Source organism: Gymnoscopelus braueri, assembly GCF_963280865.1.
Source record: "Gymnoscopelus braueri genome assembly, chromosome: 3".
NCBI classification, from domain to species: Eukaryota; Metazoa; Chordata; class Actinopteri; order Myctophiformes; family Myctophidae; genus Gymnoscopelus; species Gymnoscopelus braueri.
The window spans coordinates 8431976-8444647 of record NC_137612.1 but is presented as its reverse complement, the minus strand read 5'-3'; the positions used below and the strand labels follow the sequence as shown (position 1 = coordinate 8444647).

Sequence of the window (12672 nt, the reverse complement as noted above, 5' to 3'; positions counted from 1 at the left end):
GAGAATGTGGTGTGTGTGTGTGTGTGTGTGTGTGTGTGTGTGTGTGTGTGTGTGTGTGTGTGTGTGTGTGTGTGTGTGCGTGTGCGTGTGCGTGTGTGTGTGTGTGTGAGACTGTGTGTTTGTGTCTGTGTCTGTGTCTGTCTGTCTGTCTGTTTGTCTGTTTGTCTGTGTGCGTTCCTGCATGCACCATGCATGGCTGTGTGCGTATTAAAAGATCATATACCTATAGCGTCCTGGCATAATGTTGTGGAACTGTTTGGCACTAACCTGTCTAGCAGTGACACTGATATCTTCATTTATTTACACAAATGTTACTAAAGCACTTTTAATACGCTATGGGGTCTTTTTTCAGCACAAGCATTTTAAACCTACGGGTACATCTGAATCAGATGTGGCTCCATGAGTTTGCCAGCCTCACATACTGCAATGCCTCAGATTGTCAACACTGATCTCAGTACAAAAGCCCCCGGTGTAAAAGTACATCTCAATAAAAAATATCAAAGCCGATACAGAGTTCGCTGACAATGACTTGGCTGTCACAATGGGAGCAACAAATCATCCCACCATTCATTTGATAAAACATTGGCCACGTGAAAGAAAGCGCTCAAAGTGCAACAACTGCATTTCTGCTCAACAGGCAGGTCTCCTTGAAATCTTCACTTAAACACGTGTTGCTGCGTTGTGCCTGATTTATATTTCCTCGAATGACGGTGTCGCAAGCAGAAAATAGCCGATCTGCAAGCTCACACCGCCTCGCATTGTTGTGAACGCCTATTTTTGGTGCGAGACACCGTCGCATGACAAAGTATAAATCAGCGTGATAACACAGCAGGCTTACCATTCACTTAGGAATTTAATCCTTTGGGCACTAAGAGCTTGAGAAAGTGATATGGGGCTGGCTGGTCAGTTATCACAGGGATGGCATGGCCATTGAAGTCTGCCAACTCATTTATCACAAGACTCTCTTAGTGAGAGAGACCAGATCCAATTACAGAGGTTTCCATGCAGGGCTCAACAATGGCGTGCTAAAAATACATTCTCAAAGGGTTTTCCAACCTAACAACACATACAGTAAAGGATATGCAGCAGCCATACTGATACTGTTTTAGTCTTGCATGTATGCAACTCTCCGTCCGTCCGTCCGTCCGTCCCTCACTTTACAGTAGGTCCCAATCCAAATATGTTGAAAACTACTGGCTGGATCTCCATAGAATTAGTTGTGCTCCGTCATGCTCCCTGGAGGATGAAGCGTACTGCTGCTGACCCCATGGCCTTTCTTCTAGTGCCACCCTTAGGCCAATGTTCTACTTTCACACAATATATCTCGAAATCGAGTGTATGGATTGGTCACTCACAACGTTGGCCTTTCTATAGAATTGCTGGCATAATGCCAACTTTGTCAGAATGTATTGAGAGGATATCCCCTTGAGATGCAGCATCTCATTTTAGAGGGGGTCCCATACACATACAGTTGATAAAACATTACATACAATACAAATACACAATACACACGTACAGATACAGTTAGCTTTCTCACCCTCTCCCACACCCACACCACAATTGTATGTTATGTTTTATCTATGTGTATTGGACCCCCTCTAAAATTAGATCTCAATGGGCTATCCTCTCAGTACATTCTGACCAAATTCTGCACACAACTCTCATAATCTAATAGGCTGACTGGATTTCTCATATTGCCGCTATTATACGTCAACAGTCTGGCTTCTTAAGTCACTGTTCTTCATCTTATGTAATTAACAAATAAATACGTCAAGCAACATGGCCAATCAAGCTACCTATAGAGAACAAAGAGGACTGTTCTGATGAATCAAGTGCTGTTGTCTGTTGAGAGCTACATACAGTATTATGTGGATGCAGGAGCTATTATAGTTAAATTGTCATGGAAAAAAAACATGACAACACAATTTCCACATTGCTTACTTTAAAGCTGGACAAAAGGAACATGTATGTCTGCCTAACAAGAGATGAGAGAAAGGAAAGGAGCGGAGCAGGGGAAACCCACACAGAGCTCTTAACAACCAGCATACATACAGTAGTTATTTACAGCTCAGTCCATCAATAAACGACAGGTGCAGTATCCTCACAAACAGGCCTATTGGCTTTCCTCTCCCCCCGGAACAATATTATCCTGTCCAGAAACCACCACCACCCCGCCCCAACACCACCCCACCCCTCACTCTCTCATTCTCTATAGCTCTCAAAAAGACCATCCCTGGTGGTGGTCCACACACAAGGTCATTAAAAAGCATGAATCAGTCTTTTAATTACACAGTGGGCTATAATTTACAGGCCTCTTATTACAGGAGTTGCATTATGTAAACGCTGGCACTGTATGTTTTCTGGTCCTCTCCCATGAGTGGGTGCATGATGTGCAAAAAGAGGACTGGTATGTTTGTTGCAACAAATCACCATGACATGTGTGTCACAAATCACAGTTCAGCACATAGTGTCCCATGTGCACAGACTGTAAGGTTAAACCCTGTTCCTGAAAACGGAGGGTAGCATGTCAGGGGACATGCCAGTAGCACGTCAAGATGACACGTATTTCCACATTTGGGAAAAACGTGGTTGTGACTTCAAACGAGGATAGAAACTGGACCATGTTTTTTTGGGGGGGTCTCGGGCTCCGTGCAGAGGTTAAGTGTTCCAGCCTATCTTTGACTTGTGCTCATCTTTCTGGCCATAAATTCTTTCTGACCATGGGTCAAAAGAGCATCACAACAAGAAAATAAAAAGTTAATGCGGCAAATCGTTTCTTTCAGAGATGGACCCATTTTTACACCATCTAAAAAAATGTTGCACTGTTTTAAGCAGCTGCCTGGCAGAGAGCCTACCCCACAGTATGGCACATGGTTTCTATAGAAACACACAGGCATGCATGGCACAAGTGTGTCCTGCCCCCCCCCCCTCCCCTTCTCTCTCTCCCTCTCTCTCTCTCTCCAGTGGTCGAAAGTAACTTTGTACATTTACTCAAGTACTGTACTTAACTACAATTCTGAGGTACTTTTACTTTACTTGAGTATTTCATTTTCCGATTTCGATTTAGAAGATATTAAGTATTAGTAATACTAGTAATACAAAACAAACAATCAGCACCTCATTTATATTGAGGTTATTTGAAATTAGCCGATCTGCAAGCTCAGAATGCATCGTGAGCTTGTAGATCTGCTATTTTCGAAATGGTCCATTCATAAGGAGCATTTGTACTTTGGTACTGCAAGTCTATTTTGTTGCCCATACGTTTGTACTTTTACTCATGTAAAACACAGGCCTGTATATACAGGATTATTTCAACATCGTGGTATTGCTATTTTTACTTAAGTAAAATATCGGCGTACTTCCACCATTGTCTCGCTCCCATTCTCACACATGTATACAGAGTACACACACAAACACACTCTCTTCAGCCCAGCTTATATAGTGTTATTGAGCGTATCCTTTTGCTGCATTTTACAGACAGAGATAGTGGACACGCTGCTGTGCTTCAATGGTATTTTATAATGTAATGACCATCTCTGTTAGCTGCCCTTCATACTGCCTGCTCATCTTTCCGGCCTCTTGTCCCCTTTTTCCACCGTGTCTGCCAATAGCAAAAACCCCATGACTAGAACTTAGTGTGCAGGGGGATCGGGTGTCAAGTGGCTGATTGCAGGACTGCTATGGTTGCAAGTGGGCATGGCATAGTCTTCTTATGATCCTTGTCCCAGTGCCAATATTAACACCTCATTGTATGTGACAAAGCGTGATTAGAAGATCAAACGACATTCTGGCCACTTTTCCTGTTACTATAATAGTATTGATTGATTCAATCTTTTAAAAATGTCAAAATGAAAAATTATGCATTAGGCTATACGGACCCCATTTTGCTAATATTTCTTGGGGACCCCAAACGAAGAACGTTTTCATTGACAGACATGATTTGGTACCGTACGATAGGGTCTGTCATTTGGTCCAGAGTGCCTTTACAGTTTATGTACTGTAGGTATTTGTATGTTCTAGTTGTATTTACTTGTAGTATGTAATAATGGTGGTTAAGAAACTGTCATTTAGCTGGGGATGCCCTAGCTGCAATATACTGCAAATATAAATTCTATTGTATATCAGATATATATTTTTGCTTAAAGCAGTTTTTTGCTTCAAAAACATGGTAGGATATAATTATGAAAGAAGCCATAATATGACAAGGCCATTATTGGTTATCTGGAAAATATTGCAGCCAGTTTTATGTTTCAAATATATATGTTTTCTCTTTATTTTGTATTATCAAATACTTCACAAAAACTCACAAAGTATTCAAAAATATTCAAACAAACTGTAAAAGAAATGCTCTTAGCTGCGCTTAAAAATAAATCACATTCCACTGTGATTTAAATTTCGAAGAAATAAAAAAACAAACAAACAAACGGTGCATACGTCCTGTTCAGAAGAAAGTGTAAGACAATACTTACAGTAGCGGAGGCTCATACAAACTCTAATTAAATTACGTTTGAAAAGCTAAAACATGAACAGCCTACTGTATGGGTATCCACGTGGAAAGAGGAGAAACTGAAACTTTCTAAATATTTATGAATTTTGGAGATTCTAAAGTAAAAAAAAAATCATATTTCCAATTGATTTTCCATGTTCTAAAGCTGATTCATACACATACTACAGTAGGAGAAAAACTATGCCTTATTGGTACAAACTTTCTAAATACTTTTCCATTACTTTGCCTAAAACATGAGCACAAATGGCTTTTAGTTTACAACATTCTATGTTCTGAACCAGTTATCAATTAATGCAGTTTCAATTTTGCAATACATATAACATAGGGGGTATATGTTTTTACCATAACATAGGCCTGTCAATGATCACATGAATATACCCATGTTCTTAATGACAAGGTCTGCCATAGGCTTTCACATCATATTTAAGGTGGCATATACTGTACGGTATAATCATAGGTGCCTCATTTCAAAAATATGTTTTATGGTAATAAGCAATTATAAAATGGTCTGTGATATTTGGAATGAAAATAAACATGTATTCACAAACCACGTTTCAAACCATGTTTCAATGATGAAAGGTTTCAAAGGCACATTTTAATTCTGCTGCTGGTATATATATTTCACAAGAATTTAAGTTGAACACAAAAACTATTGTATTAAAGGGAAGTGCTTGGCAACAAAAGCACTTTGTTGCCGTCGGGCAGAAACTTTGTATCTCCATATTTCAAAATGAAATTAATGCCCTACCTCATCATACAAGAGTATCTCACAAAAGCAGTGAAAATAGCAGATGTACAGTAGAAGCTCGGCTATTTTCACTATCCTAAAATGTTTTTTTTAAATGATAATAAAAAAGGAACGGTTATTAGACACACAAGGTTTCCACCCGACAGCAACGACTTCTAAACAATCACATTAGTTGCTGCTTGGAGGAAACTTTGACTATACTGGGGTGGGTGGGTGTGATGTAAGAGCAAAATGGCTGCTGTGTGAATGTGGTCAATTAGAATGATGGCACTACACTTTGGATTTAAGGCTTTTAGGTTTGTTAAAATAAAATCATCTTTGGTCCAAGACCTTCCACAGGTGTACAAACATCTATCATGATATATATATATACAATGACCTGTATAAGAGTGTCAACTCCTATAGGTCTCTCTTTTAGTCAAATGAAATATAGGACTGTACAATTCAGGAATTCGAGATGTATCTGTCTTTGTGTACAAAATAAGTTACAACCTCAACTTGTGATATATATGTTTTAAGTGTTTACCGGTCCTATTACAGTCCTATTGTTTTGTTAAGAGCTGAACACATTATGACGGGTCATGCCTAACTAGCCACCCATGTCCTATATTCGCATCAGGCAATGCCCAAATATATACATCTTTCAAAGCAATAAAGCCTATACAAATGCACTATACAAATGCATTAAAAAAAACCTTTAGATGTCTGTCTTTGTATACTAGGCTACGCTAATTATGTGTTCTGTTTTAAAACTTGATGTGAAAAACATCATGGTCAACTGATCATTGGCCATATTCACACAACGGTCATTTTGCTCTTGTGTACTGTACTGTATAGGTCATACTCGGTGGAGTGAGAAACATGACGAGAAAATGGCCACTGTGTGAATATGGCCAATTGCACCGGAGTCAGACCTTTGCCAGTGCACACACAACCAAGGGATAAAAAGTGGTGACACCGTTGAAGAGGCAAACATCTCACAAACCCAAGTTCAGAAGACTTGACACGAGACTATTATGTCACCTCCTTTGTGAGTTTATCGTCGCTATAAAAAGTTGCATTCATCCCTTTAAACGATTCCCTTTTCAAGGGAATTTTGTCTTTCCTTTCAGAACGGTAGGGTATCCATGAAAATTTTGTCTACAATTGGCGGCGGGGGGACCAGATCCTCCAGCTTCAGGTAAAAGATACGCTGGAGGCCTTGGGTACAGAGGGTCCTCAGCTCGGGGAGTTTGCCCAGGAGACGAGATAGATAGTTGGGCTGGGGACGGACGGCCTCCGATCCATTTATGTGTTCCCGCAAGCAGGTGATCAGGTGGCTCTGGAAGTCCTCGACTCGTCTGGGCTCCTTCAGGCCGTGGCGATCTGGAAGCAAGGAGTTCACAGTGAGAACGGAACACGTGCTTCATTTTACATCCACGGCTCACAGTAAATGCCTTTAACACAATGAAACTGAGGTTGTGTGTGTGTGCATGCGTGCATGCATGTGTGCGTGTCTCACCAGTGATAATGACAAGTGCTGCGAGACAGGCAAAGGAGGAGACATCTAGGTTCATGCGATGAAGGTTCTGCGAGAAATCCATGATGGAATCGATCCAGTCGCCGAAGCCGCGGACGCACTGCATGCGATGAAGGACCACTCCGTTACAGAAGATGAGCTTGTTCTTCTCTGGACTGGACCTGGATGCACAGTCGCGTGGTGTTAGTATGAATTGTCCAATGACAAGTATGCTTTAACATAATAAAATGGTTACTGTGACTGTTGACATGAATGTAGCGGTAGTATAATAACCTGTATGCCAGTCGAAGGATGAAGAGTTCAACAAAGGCAGATTCTAGGAGCAGCTCCTGGTCCTCAGTGCAAAAGTCTGTGAATCCCGGGATGGTCTCGGCCCATTTCTTTAGTACCTCCATGGTTCCAGACAGCAGATCGTAGAACTGCTGGATGTCACTGGCATCCTCTTTCTCTGATGGGCTGACGTCTATCTCCTTGTACTGAGGAGTAGGTGAGGAGACAGAGAATGTTATCCTTGATGCACCTACACAGTTCATTTAACTCTGAGAACCGGGTCCATTTGGGTATAATCATACACTCTCAGGTTTCAATTAACACTGAGGATGTTACTGTGCAGTTTACTAATGTAATGTAATGTAACGTATTTAATTAGCTGCTCATCTAATCTTAAAACAGACTACGACCAGCAAAATGCATAAAGTCTTGAGCCTCACCTTGGAGTAGTCCAGCTTCCCTATGGTGGGGTTTGAATCTAGATGTGCACTGACGAGAGAGGTGATGATATTGACTGGAGGTGTGATGGAGCATGCCTCAGCCACGGTCTTGGGTTTAGAGGGGAGACGCCCCCGTCGGCCCTTGAGACTGTCTGTACGGACAACTGATGACATTGAGATGGGGAGGGAGAGAAAAAAGAAACGGTGAACTCAACACCCACTCACGTGGCTTCCCCACTGTACCCCCTCGCATTTTAAAAACAGCCCTCGTGTCGATTTCAATTTCTGGTTTTCTCTACAGCTGGCGCGGTTTCACGTGTCTGTCATCCCCGGTGTTCGGTTCAACGTGACAAAACCGCAGTTCGGTATCTTGCATTACTCTGTGAAAGGAGGTGTGACTGTGACATTGGTGTTATTACCTTCTTTAACCATTCCCACAACGAGGCACTTCTGAAAGCGGCAGAACTGGCAGCGATTCCTCCGCCTCTTGTCCACCGGACAGTCTTTGTTGGCGAGGCATACGTATTTGGCGTTTTTCTGCACCGTTCGCTGTTGGAGAGAAGAAACTACATTATTAAGGGTGGCAAAACTTAATGTGTGAATAACAATGTGTACATCATGTTGCGTCTGCGTCACAGGGGGTACCAGGGGGCTATAGAAAATAACAAAATAAGATATATCTTTTTTTATGTACGGTATAATTAAATATAAAAGTTTTATTTCATTTCAATTAAAGATTGTGCCACCATTTTCAAACTGGTGTTCTATTTTTTTTTCTCTACACCATATTAATCCTGAGGGGAAATTCCGTTTCAGCTACAACCAGCTGATGTCTATGTTTTCTTTTAATCTGTAGCACTCTGAGATTCGTGAGAATGTAAAGTGCGTTATAAATAAAATGTATTATTATTATTATTATTATTATTATGTTGAGCGCTCAGGGGGGAGCAGTTAGGGGTTAAGTGTCTTGCTCAGGGACACTTAGACATAGACTGGGGCCGGGAGGCATTGTGACCTTGTAGATCATCTAGGTCACAATCAAGCCAAATGTGGGATAGCAACACTTCCGCATTTAAAATGCTACTGCGCGTGCGTCTACCGTTTGAAACCCTAGTGTGCCTGCACATAACTCTAAGGCCTGTTGATTGGCTCCGATATTGGTCATTCCGGCAGACTTCAGGGTGCTTCAAGCGGCACTGAGCAAATTTCATTGAAATGAATAGCTGGGGGCGGGGCAGTCCGCCCTCTATATATATTATATATTATAACTCTATGGTCACAATGCGTCGCTTCGCGATGCATTGTAAGCTTGTAGATAATAATAAAAAAAAAACAGCCACAGCCAGAGGCTACGGCTATTTGGGGGTCCTTGGCATGGAAAGGTTTGGGAACCCCTGACTTAACGGCCGCTAAGAATTACATGCATCTGTGCTGCTTTGTACCTTAAAGAAGCCTTTGCAGCCCTCACAGGTGCGGACGCCGTAGTGCTGACAGGAGGCGTTGTCCCCACAGACTGCACAGCGGCCCTCGGAGGCCGCCGGGCTGCAGGCTTTCGGCGACGACATGGTCCCCTCCAGTCCGAGGGACCCTTGTTGGTCCAGGCATAAAGGGGGGCAATGAAGAGGTGACACATGCTGCTGCTGCTGCTGCTGAGGAGATGGAAAGAAGGGGTCGTCCTCGCCCTGCTGCTGCTGCTGATGGTGGTCCTGGGGCGGCGGCCCTAGGGGAGAGTGCTGGTCCGTCGAGGGGTTGAAGGAGAAAAAAGAGAGCTGCTGAGCCAAGGTGGCCTTATCGGCCACCCAGGAGGTGGGAGCCGGAGAGTAGGGGCCGAACGGGGAGTCCCAGGTGGGCGTGGGCTGCGTCTGGAAGGCCGGCGTGGTGGGAGAGTCGGCCGCCGAGACGGGGCTGCCGTAGTAGTCGGAGCCGCAAGAGGACAGCGTCTCGTCGAGGTAGCTGAGCGCAAAGGAGCCCGGATAGCAACCGTACACCTGGAGGTCGTCGAGCTTAAAGGCCTGGTGCTGGGGACTGCAGCTCGCAGCTCCGGCACACTGCTGGCCGGAAGGAGCGCCCCCGGCGTTGGGGGCGGCGGAGGAGGTGGTGATCTTGCAGGAGTAATCTTGCAGTATTCTTGCAGAGTAATCGTGCAGGAGTAAGTTGTCTTTTTGAAACTCCCCCACATAGCCACTGTCCACCAAGGTATTGATGCTTGGCAACGAAGACGCAGACAGCTGGTCCTTTTGGCCGGTGAGGTCCATTACCAATTTTACATTGAGGTCAGGGTTTGAGAACTCGGAGCTTAAGTAGTTGTCATGGGACAACGTTCCGTATTGGGTTTGTATGCAGGGCATTGCTGGAAAAGAGAAGGACAGAAAGAATTAACAACTAAAACTAGCTTGACGGGTGGTTAGTCTATATAAGGACTTATTCATTTCAGTGTATTTGTTATACAACACATATGTCTACAACATCTTAACCACTTAAACCCTATATACTTAGTTGTACATCAAATAATAAATAAAGCGATCTAAAAGCTCACTACGCGTCACGTTGCAACGTGTTGTGAGCTTGTAGATTGGCTATTTTCCCTGAATGTTCATCTATTTTCACCAAAATAATGTTTTTTGCTGAATGCGTGCCTATTAGGACATGCCCAGATTAGGAACACTAATGTTTATATGGTTAAAAAGTATTACAAATTATTCTGCTTGTATAAATACTATATAAACAGCACGTATAGGCTACATGAATGTAAACTCCATGTACTGTAATAAAGATAGACACGGAACACAAAGGATTAGTATAAATGAGGTCTCATTGTTGAAGTTAATCTATGCAAAGGCCAAAGTATACTTTGGTATGAAAAGGTTTGAGTGACATCACTTAACTGGAGAACACTGTTGTCTCTTTGACAAGTCAGCAACAACAAAAAGAACGTCTCTAAAAGTAACTTAACAGTATATCAATGCCCTACAATATACAGACAGAGACACCTTCTTATTGTTATTATTTCCCTCTGTTTTCATGCCATTCGACAAGCTTTACGCTTCAGGCCCTTCCTGGTAACTCTCTGGCAGTCTGTCAGCTGCATTACTGTTATTGAATGTCTTGAAACCCCCTTCAGAACAGGGCAACCCTCTTTCACAAGGACTGTCTGCACCAGAGGGTACAGAAGATTGGGTTTCAGCTACCTGCTAAAGCAGGGGGAATATGGCATAGAATGTGCTGAGACGAATGCATGAATGTGGGTTGCATGGATATATGATTGACACTGATTATTTTGTCTTTTCCTTGAGTTAAGAAATTTTTTGAATTGGTCCTATCAAGTTAATTTTAAAAAGTAATAAAATATTCAATGAAATAATTCAAATGTATACGTGCCTCTGTTGTTGAACATATTTTGTCTGCTGTAATATGAGTCGCTTCTTGCTGGACTCACAAATATTGCTGACTGCTGAAAAAGGGCATTAACTTGAGTTTTCACTTGAGCTCTGAACTGGGCAACCATGCACCTACCAGAATAAGCTATGCCCATCTGATGAAGACAATAAGGACATTGCAAACACCTGCCCTGTCATTTGAGGGATTATTATGCTGCCTACCCAAATCTAATACTAGCCTATAATATAACCCTGATAATATAGCTGTCTGCCATGCGACCTGCATAAACGTATAATACTGCATAATATTGTAGGTTATGGTGCATGGCTCAAAAATACTTTTGCTTTACAATGCACAGAATAAATTATTAGACAATACATGGAAAAATGATATGCTATATACAGTTGACAAGAACAAGGGAATGTCACATAAACCAAATAAAATGCTACTCTGAATCACCCAGCTGTCCAATCTTACTGAATAAGATGGCAATGTAAGGTTAACATTGGTATCAACATGTGTATGTCTTGCCCTATGGGTCTGGATTATAATGGAAATAAATTTAGATAATTCAGGACCGCCTGTACAGTATGCAGTGATGGAAAAAGTACTCTGTAAAGATTGTTTACTTAGGTAAAAGTATCAATACCACAATGTAGAAATACTCTCTATAGAGAAAGAAAAATATTCAAAATTTACTTGAGTAAAAGTACAAAAGTATTGGCATCAAAATATATTTAAAGTACCAAAAGTAAAAGTACTCATTGAGCAGAAATGTCCCATTTCATGTTTTTAAAATGTTTTAAAAATATTTTGATAATAACAGATCTACAAGCTCACGAGCTTGTAGATCGGCTATTTTCAAATAGCCAAAGTATATATAGGGCTGAAGTGGCTAATGTACGTTTTGTAATAATAATCAAAATCTTGAAAGTAACTAGTAACTAAAGTTGTCAAATAATTGTAGTGGAGTAAAAGTACAAATATCTGCCTCTGAGATGTAGTGGAGTAAAAGTATTGAAAATTGGAAATACTCCAGTAAAGTCCAAATACATCAAAATGGTACTCAAGTACAGTACTTGAGTAAATGTACTTAGCTACTTCACACCACTGACAGTATGCAAGTTTAGGTGAAAGTATAACTTCATAAGCAAGTCTTTAACAGTAGGCTACAAGTTTATATCACAACATTATTGAAGTCATATTAAACAAATACCTAATTTTCACCAACCTGATTGATAACTTATATCCTGGACTTTGCAGATAATGTTCTTTATTCCACAGGAGAGGAACACATGAATGTCACCTCTGCCCAGAGACTCACAAGACAGTACAGTAGATAGAATAGGATATACTAGACAGTCACACACCTACCTCTCCATGCATGCTGTTTTATTATGGTGATCCCCGGCGGTGGGCGCGGCCTGCTCCATATATGGCGAAGTGGGCGGTGGAACTTTCCGGTACGCCATCCAATGGGCGTCACGTTCGCATGGACGTTTCTTCCGTCTGACGCACGTACGGGATTCCATTGACGCTCCATTGACGCAGGAGCGGCCGGCGGCCACCGTTGCCAGATTTTGTGAGAGAAATAAGCAACCAGGTCTAGGAAGACAAACAAGCCCAAAAGAAGCGAGCCCTTTAAAACCACAACGCGTCACGAATCGATGTGAAGTGTTGTGAGCTTGTAGATCTGCTATTTTCCAAAATAAATCTTGGAAATCAAGAAAAAGAAATTGGAATATTTTTCGAAACATTTTAACAACACAAATATGTGGTATGGCGGGGGCGCCCTGGCACTAAACATTTT

At 41.9% G+C, this 12672-nt stretch overlaps 1 protein-coding gene across 2 annotated transcripts; it reads right to left on the bottom strand.

The window, feature by feature from the left end:
• Positions 1-5353: 5353 nt before the first annotated feature.
• LOC308082853 (putative nuclear hormone receptor HR38) lies at positions 5354-12214 on the bottom strand. Of its 2 annotated transcripts, XM_080424914.1 has the most exons (8): positions 12094-12206; positions 10863-10935; positions 8927-9834; positions 7904-8033; positions 7485-7648; positions 7048-7250; positions 6757-6935; positions 5354-6620 (listed from the first exon to the last, which is right to left on the bottom strand). In XM_080424914.1, the coding sequence occupies exons 2-8, from the start codon at positions 10876-10878 to the stop codon at positions 6364-6366; spliced, it is 1857 nt and encodes a 618-aa protein (XP_080281040.1). In that variant the 5' UTR covers positions 10879-10935; positions 12094-12206; the 3' UTR covers positions 5354-6363. The 2 variants fall into 2 exon arrangements, with proteins under 2 accessions (XP_080281040.1, XP_080281041.1); XM_080424915.1 differs by lacking the exon at positions 10863-10935 and having other exon boundaries at positions 12094-12214.
• Positions 12215-12672: the final 458 nt, after the last annotated feature.